General features: G+C 34.4%; 1 protein-coding gene across 1 annotated transcript; it reads left to right on the plus strand.

Annotated features, from left to right (window-relative positions):
- The first annotated feature begins 1,635 nt into the window (after nucleotides 1–1,635).
- Nucleotides 1,636–10,549, plus strand: EMB3011 (RNA helicase family protein). Its single transcript, XM_085747010.1, has 18 exons — nucleotides 1,636–1,751; nucleotides 1,862–1,901; nucleotides 1,994–2,135; nucleotides 2,724–2,936; nucleotides 3,332–3,402; nucleotides 4,349–4,562; nucleotides 4,664–4,825; nucleotides 4,958–5,103; nucleotides 5,198–5,295; nucleotides 5,399–5,507; nucleotides 6,329–6,506; nucleotides 6,603–6,832; nucleotides 6,921–7,097; nucleotides 7,542–7,613; nucleotides 7,760–7,936; nucleotides 8,246–8,307; nucleotides 8,404–8,556; nucleotides 8,642–10,549. The coding sequence occupies exons 2-18, from the start codon at nucleotides 1,896–1,898 to the stop codon at nucleotides 10,239–10,241; spliced, it is 3,810 nt and encodes a 1,269-aa protein (XP_085603136.1). The 5' UTR covers nucleotides 1,636–1,751; nucleotides 1,862–1,895; the 3' UTR covers nucleotides 10,242–10,549.
- The last annotated feature ends 2,428 nt before the right edge of the window (nucleotides 10,550–12,977 follow it).

Here is a 12,977-nt window from a genome sequence, read left to right on the forward strand (position 1 = left end):
ATCACTCTTTCTAGCATAGGAATCCAGCAAAAAATAACTCTTCTACTTCTAGTATATTAGATAACATGGACTGTCGGTGCCACATTCACTATTGTCCTGCCTGAGTTTTTCTTCTTTGGGTCATTCTCATAGTATCATGGTTTAAAAGAACCTACAAAAATATGGAAATCATCTCTTTACAATACAAGTTAAATGGTCGTTAAAGTTATAATTGCTTTAAGGGTTTTTGTTAACATTCTCTGTTTTGTTAATATAAACTCTAGCCCTCTAAACTTGTTTTCCCTCCTAAAAATGTATTCATAACCCTGCTAAAGTTAACTAAATTTGCAGAGACAAAAAAAAATAAATTACTTTCACATCTTTGTTCCTTGCAAAGCATGCAAAATGCAACTAATTCTTATAAGAGGTGTGTAACATGCATTTTCTGCTTATGGTGGAATATCCATACACTATTATAATGAATATGTTAGATAATATAGCATCAAATATGTTGGCAACAAAAAAATTGCTCAATATATTGAATAAAATATAGCATAATCCACTTTATCTATAGTAGGATTTAGAAACATTTTCGTCCAATCCGACTCAAATGAACTTTTAGTGTGTGTTTGGTTTCCCGTTTAGAACATACAAAAGTCTGTTTGCATGTTTTAATGTGTTTTTGTCGGATTTCCAAAAGTTCCCAATACTAACTTCGTTAATGTGGTTTTTTGCTACACTTTTGATCAAACCACATTTTACAAATGCATCACCAAACAAAAACTTAAACTTAAATTAAAGTGGATGTATTCAACCGCCTCATATTCATAATTTAGTTAAAGGTATTAAAAATAGAGTTATGATATTTGAATAACTATTTGAACGACAACTTATGAGACAACCATCATTTACAAAGAAAATGAGGTATTGACACAAAAATCAAAGCAGTAGAGAGAGAAAGTAAAAACATTAAATAAGTATGACAAAAAAAGTTGTCAAAAAATAGTTGTACTAATATCTTTTCTCTTGAAAATATCTACAAGAATTATTGTACCATTTGTGGCTTCATGTTTTCTGACAAACAAATCAAGTTGATGGATTATTTGGACAATTTTGATCATTCCTTAGATAATCATTTGAATTTTGATCAATATTATTTACGAGGTTAAGGGTGGTTGGTATTGTAGGTGTTCTGTATATATGCGGCACCGTTTGCTTGTATTTTTAGTTTTATCCATAATTGGTTATGCTTCTTGCATTTTATTCGTCGTAAATAATATTTGCCGTCTCAAAAAAATCATCTGAATTTTTTATATTTTGTTTATTATACCTTAATAAATGATTTCGCTTAGCTGATTTTCCAGAATTTATAGTGTTTCTATTGGGACTTGGCCCTTTTGTTTAAATAAGAAAATATTTTTTTAAGAAGAAATTATAGATTTATGTTTTTAAGGGGAAGAAATGATAGATTATTATTATTATTATACTACTAAATTATACTCCAGTCCAGTAAAAGCAAGTTAAAAAATTAATATATTGGACCAAATTTTTAAACAGCTACGTTAATTTTTTTTTTTTTTTAAGGAACGTTAATTTGATCTCCTTCAAAAAAAAAAAAAAAAAACTATAATTTGATCAATCTCTTTTTTCGAAATTAAATACCAAAGCAGTCGCAGCTCGCTATCCATCCTGTTTCATTATCCACCGCGCCGGATCTCTATCAGCAACCTCCCTTCTATCTCTAGGGTTCAACATCCTTCTTCTCTATTGTGGTACGATTTCGTTTTGGTTCTCAATTTTTGAATTAGGGTTTTAACACTAAGAATATTGTTAGTTACTCATTCAATTTTCACTCAGAATTTCTCTATTTATATTTGTGTAGATTTTCATAATCAATTTTCAGTTGCATCACCGCCATGGAGGTTAGTTATCACTATCATATTCATTCTCTTTTCCATTATGCTATCTTGTTCTTAGTTTCATTGCTGATTTTGTTGTTATTGTTTGTCAATAGAAAAATGGAGCTAATGCTGAAATTGTTGACATAAACAAGACTACAATGACGTTGGAACCAGAAAAGTCTACCGGTGGTGGACTCTATGTTCCTGGGAAGGATCGAGTGGTTTACGTGGCACCGGAGAGAAAATCTCGTTTGGGTATTGCTTTGTTTTATAATTCATTTTAAATTTTAAATGATCATTCAATGACACCAGAGACCAGCTATGTTGTATGAGACACAGTGTTGGGTTGTAAAGAACCGACACAGTTTTTTTAGCGTAGCAAAGATGATGATGTTGCATTGGATGTGTAGTAAGACTAGACGGGATAGGATTAGAAATGACAATGTTAGAGAGAGTTGGGGTAGCGCCTATACCAGAAAAGATGGTGGAAACTAAGATTAGGTGGTTTGGGCATGTAGAGAGAAAGTAGATTAGATGGAGGGTAGTCAATTCACTATAGAGACAGGTAGACCTAGAAAAACTATAGGAGAAACTATTAAAAAAGATATTGTGATTAATTAGTTGGATAGTGATATGATATATGATTGAGGATTGTGGCGTTGTTTGATCCATGTAGCCGAACCTACTTAGTTGGATTAGGCTTGGTTGTTGTCATTCTTGCAATGTTTTACTTATATTGGTTGTTCATATCATGCATGATTCTGTGTCTTATTATGTTTTTTTACAATCTTAAGCAATGAATGCTGAAGCTTTTATTGTTTGTTTTAACGAATGGTTTAATAGGACTTGATACCCTTGCCATTGCAAAACGGGGAGAGTCTCAAAGTGATGGGGCATTCAAGGTGCCAAAAGAAATAACCACTTCGATTGCAGCTGCTGCAGAAGATGAAGATAAGTCTGAGTCCTCTGATGTTGTTGAGGAAAGTGGGCAGGCAGGTACACGCAGACATGCTCATAGAAGATATCGTGAGACAACCAGTGAAACATCACGTGCAGGTATTCTTTTAGTTGTATGATTAATTTCCTTTTGCAAATATGTTACGAGCATTTGGTTTTATGTATAAATATTTTCAGTAATGAAACATCAATGATCAATCTGTTCTGAAGAGTACATTTCAACCTTGTTGGATGTCCATATTGTGGACTTAAAATTCAAATCCTACTGATGGGCATGAGTTAATCAAATGAAATTAGACTAACATGTATAAGGGTAACTGTAAAGGAAGTTTCTACAACTTAAGATCCTTAATCTGTCTGAAATGATGATTTAGAGTTGTCATACATGCACGTGTATTTTTTTTATTTTTGTGTGTGTGTTGAATTTTGGTATTACTTTTTGTTTCTCAAGAAAAGAAAATAATAATGTCTAAGAATTCAATGACTTTGTACAGAAAGTTCTCTGACCGAAGATCACCATGCTGATACATACGGGAACCATTCGACTGAGCGTAGGGGTTCAGATGTAAGATTATTCTCTCTTTCCCTTTAACTCCATAATTCCATTTCCGTGCCTTCTGTTCTAGAAAAAACATTTACGCACAGTAGTTCACTTTAGCATCTGTAGTTGTCTCTTGTATGCTTGTTTGCAACTTCGTAGATTAATAATGCCAGCATGAAGTAAATTTTGGTGAGTCATGTGTTATTCAAATGGGCACTCTTGCTAGCATATGCCCATAGGGCACTAGTTAATGAATCAAAAATAAGAAGTTTTGTATTTAAAAATACAACTTTTAGACTTTTAAGGAATTAAATACATAACTTTCAATACAATATTTCTGTATTTGGTTCCGTAACTAAGCGACATAAGAAATCCCACCACTCTCCCAACATGTCTGCTCTATGTTGTGTGTTTGTTAATTGAATCGAAGTGTTGGACTTGGATAGAAGTTTGAACTCACTGTAAGCAAAATTAAATTGGAAGATAAAGAAAAGGGAATCAAAAGAACTTTTGCCCTAGATCAGTCTGTTACTTTTAAGTGACTTTTTTTTTTTTTTTTTTGGTTTTTCTGATATGTTTTGAAGAATATGAAGTATACATCTGGGTTTTGGTTTTTATAAAAAGCATAAGAGAAATGCTAGCAACACACATTTGAACACACACTTTTCAACACACCCTCTTTGATTGGTTAAAATTCACATGGGCCCACCAAATTTATATGGGACCCACATAATTTGGTGGGACCCATGTGAATTTTAACCAATCAAAGAGTGTGTGTTGGAAAGTGTGTTGCTAGCATTCCTCAAAGCATAAAAATATTGCTTTTCCTAGTCTGTGTAATGAATAAATGTTTTTTGTTGCTTAATATCGACATTTCAATTTATTCCTGGCAGTTTTTACTTGATAAAATTCTTTTCATTTTTATGAAAGTGTGCTCCATATTTCTAATTTTGATATTTCAATTTTGAAGGTTTCTGCTTCACCTTCTGGATATGACAGGGATGATCATAGGAGTGAGAGGAGGCATTCTAGGGATGATTCAAGGAGTGACAGCCGGGAGGTCCGACATAGAAACAATTATGACAGTAGGGAGTCTTACTCAGGAAGGGATTCACGTAGTAGGTATTATGATCATGAATATGATAGAAAGCGAAACAGATATGAAGGTTCAAGGAGAACGCCTGGTATGTAATTGTAATTGTAATTGTTCTGTTTTTGTAATTTATGAATTAATCCAAGTATTGAAGACAGGAATATCCATAATATCTCATGTATGTATCTGCAGGCAGATCTGACTGGGACCATGGCCGATGGGAATGGGAAGATACTCCACGAAGGGACGGTGTCTCTAGTTCTAGACGTCATCAACCTTCACCATCCCCAATGTTTGTTGGCGCCTCACCTGATGCACGATTAGTTTCTCCGTGGCATACTCCTCATTCATCCTGTATGTTATTCCCATTTCCAAATATCGTATTTGTTTTTCTAATGTCAAAATTTGATGTTTTTAATTCCTATTTTTGACTCTGATGATGATAGTCTTTGAACAATAATTTTTTTATTGCTGAATTGAATGTAGATAATTCACCTTCTCCTTGGGACCATGTTTCTCCGTCTCCTGTTCCAATACGAGCTTCTGGCTCTTCAGTCAAATCTTCTGTTTCTGGATATAATCGAAGGTCGCATAAACTCGCCTTTTCTTCAGAAAACTCAGATACATATGAGGTAATTTTGCACCTAACATATGTAGGTTTTTTGTGCATTTGATAGCTGATACAGTACAACAATAATGTTTAGCATTAATAATTTTATTCCTCAGGAGGAAATAGCTGATAAATCTGACTTGGGTGAAGAACACAAGTATGAGATTACTGAAAGCATGCGTCAAGAGATGGAATATGATGCAGACCGAGCATGGTATGTAATTTAGTTTTGCAAATTATTTTGAATTTTTTTTCTTCAGTATTTGATACATGTGGTATTATTTATTTTGAATCTTATTAAGATTATTATTATGAAGGTATGATAGAGAGGAAGGCAGCGCATTGTTTGATTCTGATAGCTCTTCACTTTTTCTTGGAGATGAGGCTTCATTTCAGAAAAAAGAGGCTGAGTTGGCCAAAAGACTGGTAACTTTTAGGAATTCAATTATATTTTTAAACTAACTTATCCTTCACTTGTATGTGCTTGATTGTCCGCGTTTGGTGCTTCCTCTTCCTACTATTATAGTTTTAAGTAGGTATTCTGTCAAATAAAGTTGTTACGTATGGAAGTTATAGATAATCATTGGCCTTAAGGAGAGCTGGTATATTTTAATATTGAACAGGTTCTATATTTGACATGATAGCATGGATTTTTTTTCTTCATCACGCCTTTTTCTATTCGTACATGTTTAGATCTCATTTAGACAAAGATTGAAGTTTATAGAACCATTATGTTCCTTCTGATTGATATTTGGACCAGTTACCTATGATTTGTCCATATCCTTAGTTTTTGTGGTGGTAAGCTAGATAGATATGTTTTAACATGTAGCCTACCAATATGGGTGGCTTTTGAGTGATTGGCATTTGAATCTGGTTTATGTTTTTAATAAATGGACCAGACAATTAATTTGTTGAAGATGTTGTTTTTCTGTATCCAATTCCAATGTCTCAACTCGTGTTCTTTTTTATGGAGTTGGTCTGTGATTTAGGGCCCACATTTGTAGGGTTGAGTTAGGCCCAATCCCAGTTCTAAGACATGCTTTGACACTCTACTGTGTTATAGCAGTATTTGCAATATGGTGCATGTACTATCCACATAGTTTCTTATTGTTGCTGTGGTGAAGTATTTATGATTTTGCTTATGTACAAAGTGTTCAGTGTATTGGAGCACATTATTTTAAGCAAGTTGGTATGAGTTTATTAGTTTTTAGTTCATATAATAGTAATTTTGTTATCTCTATTCATAGGTCCGAAGAGATGGGACTAAGATGTCCCTTTCTCAAAGCAAGAAATTGTCTCAGCTTACAGCTGATAATGCTCAATGGGAAGATCGGCAGCTGCTGAGATCAGGTGCTGTTAGAGGTACAGAGGTTCAGACTGAATTTGATGATGAGGATGAACGCAAGGTCATTCTTCTTGTGCACGGTAAATATTGATCTTACCAACTTTGACAAGTTAATGTAGTTTGTATTGGTATCAATCTACTCTTTTGACTGATTATTCTTTCCATGTTGATCACAGATACAAAGCCTCCCTTTCTTGACGGCAGAGTTGTTTATACCAAGCAGGCAGAGCCTATTATGCCAATAAAAGATCCAACATCTGACATGGCTTTAATTTCTCGCAAAGGATCTGCTCTGGTAAGAGAAATCCATGAGAAGCAGAGTTCGAATAAGTCTCGCCAACGCTTTTGGGAACTTGCAGGCTCAAAACTTGGCGATATCTTAGGCGTTGAAAAAACAGCAGAACAGGTATTCTTCTGGAATAATTTTGACATTTGCTTACTCTCTTCATAATTTGGAGATTTAGTCTTATTTAATTTTTTTTTTCAATTGCCAGATTGATGCAGACACTGCTGTTGTGGGTGAAGATGGTGAAATTGATTTTAAGGAGGAAGCTAAGTTTTCAAATCACATGAAGAAGGGAGAAGCTGTAAGTGACTTCGCTATGTCAAAAACTCTTGCTGAGCAAAGGCAATATCTGCCTATTTTTTCAGTGCGAGAAGAGTTATTACAGGTTGGTTTTTCTCTGTTTTATCTGTGGCAATTATTTATTGGATTTACAAATATCACACTCAGTTTAAATCTTGAATATTAGAGCATCAAATATACTGATCATCAAGTACTACGCTTTTTTATCTATCTGAATTATCTGTGGAGGAGGAATATGGGTTGGGTATGTCTGCTGAGTATTATTCTTTTTCTTTTCCCAGTGATCAAGTACTAGGTTGTTAGATTACCGACCGCATTTGTCATTTTTTTATCATGACATAAACAAGAGTCCCTTTTCCTTATTTCACCCTGTTAGTTATGCATTGGAATAATGTAATTTCACATTTTTATCTGCCTGTGTTGGTTTCTCATTTCATTTCTCAATATATGTATACATTTAGCTTTCTCATTAAAACATATTCGCTCGTGAGTTATTGCAACACTTCATTTATTTATTTATGATGTGCAGGTGATTCGAGAAAATCAGGTTGTGGTTGTAGTTGGGGAAACTGGTTCAGGAAAAACAACCCAATTGACACAGGTTTGTTGTCGTTTTCTTTGTTTTATATTATTAATTATGTTATCCAATCAAGAAAGGAGAAAAAACAAATTAAAAGCACATGTTTTTGTTAGAAATAGGTAACTATGTTTATCAAATGGAATTTGACATATGGGGTTTCTTAACAGTATCTATATGAAGATGGCTATACTATTGGCGGTATAGTAGGTTGCACCCAACCAAGGCGTGTCGCAGCTATGAGTGTTGCCAAGAGAGTTAGCGAGGAGATGGACACAGAGTTGGGAGATAAAGTTGGCTATGCTATACGTTTTGAGGATGTGACTGGACCAAACACCGTGATAAAGGTGAACAACTTCATTTATCTTTTTGGAATGACAAATGTTAGTATATCAGTGATATGTTTTGGTGGCGATAGAACCTTCAACCTCCTTATCACTCCGCTTCTTAACTCCCTCACTTCAACCACCTCCTCACTCAGACCACCAAACCAACCTTATATAAAATCAAAATTAATTACTGCGCTTTGTTAAAAGTACCATTAAGTGATTTATTTTCATCATTATTTATCTTTATAGTATTCATGAGGTGGGCATGCATTGTAATTATGTGGCTACGTTAATTTTGATCTAAACTTTAGTGGTTAAATTTTACAGTACATGACTGATGGGGTACTTCTACGTGAGACACTTAAAGACTCCGATTTAGACAAATATAGGTATGTTATTACCAAAACTCCCAGCCTCCATGTCTCATTGTTGTTTGTTTGAAATAAAAACAATGTTACCAATCATCTGGTTTGAAACTGTTTCAGGGTTATTGTGATGGATGAAGCCCATGAAAGGTCATTAAGCACAGATGTCCTTTTTGGAATATTGAAGAAAGTTGTAGCCCAACGCCGTGATTTCAAGCTGATTGTCACATCAGCAACTCTGAATGCACAGAAATTTTCACATTTCTTTGGAAGGTAATGTTAATTCCTCATCTAGCATTCTTTCTTATTCTTGTTAATAACTTTAGTTTAGTTCAATCTAATTGGGGCATCCTTGCAGTGTTCCAATTTTTCATATTCCTGGGAGAACATTTCCTGTCAATATATTATGGAGTAAAACTCCAGTTGAAGATTATGTTGAAGGTGCAGTAAAGCAGGCTATGACTATTCACGTAACAAGCCCTCCAGGTGACATCCTTATCTTCATGACTGGCCAAGATGAGATTGAGGCAGCTTGCTACTCCCTTGCTGAAAGAATGGAGCAGATGGTTTCGTCTTCAAATAAAGAAGTCCCGAAACTTTTGATTCTTCCCATATATTCTCAGCTTCCGGCTGACTTGCAAGCAAAGATATTTCAGAAAGCTGAAGATGGTGCACGCAAATGTATTGTGGCCACTAATATTGCTGAGACATCACTGACCGTGGATGGTATCTTCTTTGTCATAGACACAGGCTATGGTAAAATGAAGGTGTACAACCCTAGAATGGGTATGGACGCTCTTCAAGTCTTCCCTGTTAGCCGTGCTGCTGCTGACCAGCGTGCTGGTCGAGCTGGTCGAACTGGCCCTGGTACATGCTATCGGTTGTATACAGAGAGTGCTTACCTAAATGAAATGTTGGCCAGTCCTGTTCCAGAGATTCAAAGAACTAACCTTGGCAATGTGGTCTTGTTGCTGAAATCTCTTAAAGTTGAAAATTTACTCGACTTTGATTTCATGGATCCACCTCCGCAGGATAATATTCTCAATTCTATGTACCAGTTGTGGGTGTTGGGCGCCCTTAACAATGTGGGGGGATTGACTGAACTTGGCTGGAAAATGGTTGAGTTTCCACTGGATCCTCCACTTGCCAAGATGCTTTTGATGGGTGAAAAGTTAGGGTGTCTTGAGGAGGTTCTGACAATAGTTTCCATGCTTTCAGTACCATCTGTTTTCTTTAGGCCAAAGGACCGAGCAGAGGAGAGTGATGCTGCACGTGAAAGATTTTTTGTGCCAGAATCCGATCATTTAACTCTTTACAATGTCTATCAGCAATGGAAACAACACGATTACAGAGGTGATTGGTGCAATGACCATTTTTTGCATGTTAAAGGTCTAAGAAAGGCTAGAGAGGTTAGATCCCAGCTGCTTGATATTCTCAAGACACTAAAAATTCCCTTAACAACGTGCTTTCCTGATACAGACGTAGTTAGAAAAGCAATCTGTTCTGCGTACTTCCACAATTCAGCAAGACTAAAGGGTGTCGGGGAGTATGTTAACACCCGGAATGGGATGCCATGTCATCTTCACCCCAGTAGTGCTCTCTATGGCATGGGTTGCACTCCTGATTATGTGGTTTATCACGAGTTAATTCTAACCACCAAGGAGTACATGCAATGTGCCACAGCGGTAGAGCCCCAGTGGATGGCTGAGCTTGGACCCATGTTTTTCTCTGTGAAGGAATCTGATACATCACTACTGGAGCATAAAAAGAAACAGAAACGAGAGAAAACGGCCATGGAGGAGGAAATGGAGAATTTAAAGAAGGAGCAAGCAGAGTTAGAGAGAGAAAATAAACGGAAGGAGAAGGAAAAAAGGGCCAAGAGTCAGCAGCAGATTTCCATTCCAGGTTTAAAAAAGGGTTCTTCCACATTCTTGAGACCAAAAAAGTTTGGTTTGTAAATGTATAATTCTGAAATATTTGTAAACTTATGGAGGAGAGGGAGGTTAAAAAAGGCCCAAATTCCAATTTTAACGAGTAATCGGAAAAGTATGAATTATTGAGTTGGTGTTGAAGATGAATTTTCTCCGGCTACTTCCTGCTCCTAGGGTCACTCATACGAATTTTTGTATAATACATTTGTACTTGAATTTGTTTTGGAGCCTTGTGCTGTTATGTAATATACTAGTGTGTAACCCGTGCCGATGCACGGGTTGACTGAACCAGTGTGACAGTTACGGACTAATGCACCAAATTCTTCAAGTATAAATTCGGCAGTATGCTCAAGTGACAACGAATGTGCAACAATGGCAAGGTGTCAAATATATTTCGAAGCTACAGTTTGAATCACACGGACGAATAATTTAAATCGAAATAACATGTATTGAACCAAAACAATTAACAGTCAAACTATAATTAGAAACTTGTCATAAATATAACGACAGACGATAGGAAAGTACAATGGGGTTACAGACTACATTCCTTACAATTAATATCAACTAATCACGACACAATCTGTAAAGTTAGACATAACTTTTATTCTACATAACATTGTCACGACCAAATTATCTTTTAACGCAGAACAACACTAAACATTAGAAACTACAACAATGGTTCATCAGTACAATGAAATATCTTCAAAGGACGATCTCCAGTGTAAAGAATTCCCAATCACATTCATCCGGTACAACCCCACACGAACAAAAAGTCAACTGCAACATTCATTATTCTTCGAGGATACTGCATTTTTACCTGAACAATATCAAATAGAGTACAAATTTAGTATATACACATTTTTTTTTGCAAGATCGTAACACATATAAAAACCACTATAAACAAATAATGTAAAAAACCAATGACCAGCACAGATACCATTTACGACATTCATCAAAATTGGAACAAAAGTTCTCCGTTTTTAAATACATAAAATTTGCTTAGATTCTTTGAGATTCTGAGAGAAATGTAAAACAATTAAAGTTTCCAAAATTACAAAAAAAAAATTAATAGAAGAAAATTGGTGAATTAGAACAATACCTTAACAAAAGGTAATCATCCAGGCGAAGCCTAACAATGGAAGAACACTACACACCATTAACACTACAAAGACCACTCCCAACTCATCAAAATCGATGATAATAATTAGTAGCAGAATAAACACAAGCAAGGTGATGCAGAGAAGGAAACACTTGCCCATCCTTGAAAACATGAATTTTTTTAATGAGAAGGGTGTGAAAGATAGGAAGGAAGGTGGGATATTAATAGATTTGATTTTGTAAAGTGGCTGCTACTGTTCATAACCGTTGAAACACTGTTCATAGCCGTTTGTTCAGTTAATTAATTTTTTTTAAAATTTGAATTTCGCTCTACCCATTGTTTGTTACCGTTGGCGGTCTAATTACTGCTCGTTACACTAAAATGGTGAAAAAATAGTTTTAAAAAAGTTTACATGTGTTTTTTATATCCATCAACACTAACAGGTAATATTTATTGAAAAAAATATTAAGGTTACATATGTTCTTGACCCCCATCAACTCTAAGTGGTAATAAATAACGAATACACTCGAGGACTAATTTGATCTTGATAACCAAATTAAATGCAACAACGAATTCATAAAACAGTACAACGGTAAAATTATGAAAGTACTGCATTAATATATGTGACGATTGGGTGGAAATAACGTCGGCCACAGACTACACGACATCACCGCGACACTTGAACAAATATAATCACAATGCAAGAAATAGAAACAAATCACCTTCACCTCAATTCCAAAAACGAAATCCAAAACATAAAAAAAAAAAAAAAAAAACAATGTACAAAACATTTAAAAAAAGTACTACATCAATATATGTGATGCATGGGTGGAATTAACAATGGCTATAGACTACACAACCTCACCACGACACATGAACAAAAACTAAAACTAATAAAGTTGTAAATTTCTTGGACAATTTTTTGTACCAATTCTTTTGGGATAACAATTACATTTTACGACATTCCTCATATTATTCTTGTTCCATTTCGAGTTATTAAAATTAATTTTAAGTTTTCTACTATGATACCACCACTACACAGGATCACAAACTAAAACTAAGAAAAAAAAACTTGTTAGTCCATCTTATTAAGATTATTAATTGTTAATTAGTATAATTAAATTTTGACTGGGCATCGAACCGAATAAAGTAGACATTGAATTTCAAAAATAATAATTAGTATTCAATTATTTTTATTCTTTGAAATTTGAAAAGAAAAATTGAAGGAATATTTGAAAATATTTTATCCAACAAAATAAATATTTCGAATAAGTTTTTCAAGATATATTTGAAGATGAAGATACTTTGAAAATTAAATGATATAAGGCCCATTTGTTAAGGATTAAAATAAAAGTGATTTTGACATAAAATAATTTAGAGATTATATTTTAGAGATTATGAAAAATCAGAATCTATTTTGCGTTTATTTACCGTAATAAAAATCACTTTTTTTTAAACAAATAATTTTGTTTGTTTGGAAACAACTATATAAAAGGTATTTTTTGTTACGAAATTAGTTCAATATTTTAAACCATACTTTCTCTCTTCTCTAAAAAAAATCTATTTTTTGAGAAGCTGCTCTTAGGGCCCGTTTGTTACAGATAAAAATAAAAGTGATTTTCACATAAAATAATTTAGAGATTTTATGAAAAATCATAATTTAT

The sequence above is a fragment of the Medicago sativa genome, chromosome 2 (genome assembly GCF_051527215.1).
Source record: "Medicago sativa cultivar Bolivia chromosome 2, Bolivia_mono, whole genome shotgun sequence".
In the NCBI taxonomy this organism is placed as follows: Eukaryota; Viridiplantae; Streptophyta; class Magnoliopsida; order Fabales; family Fabaceae; genus Medicago; species Medicago sativa.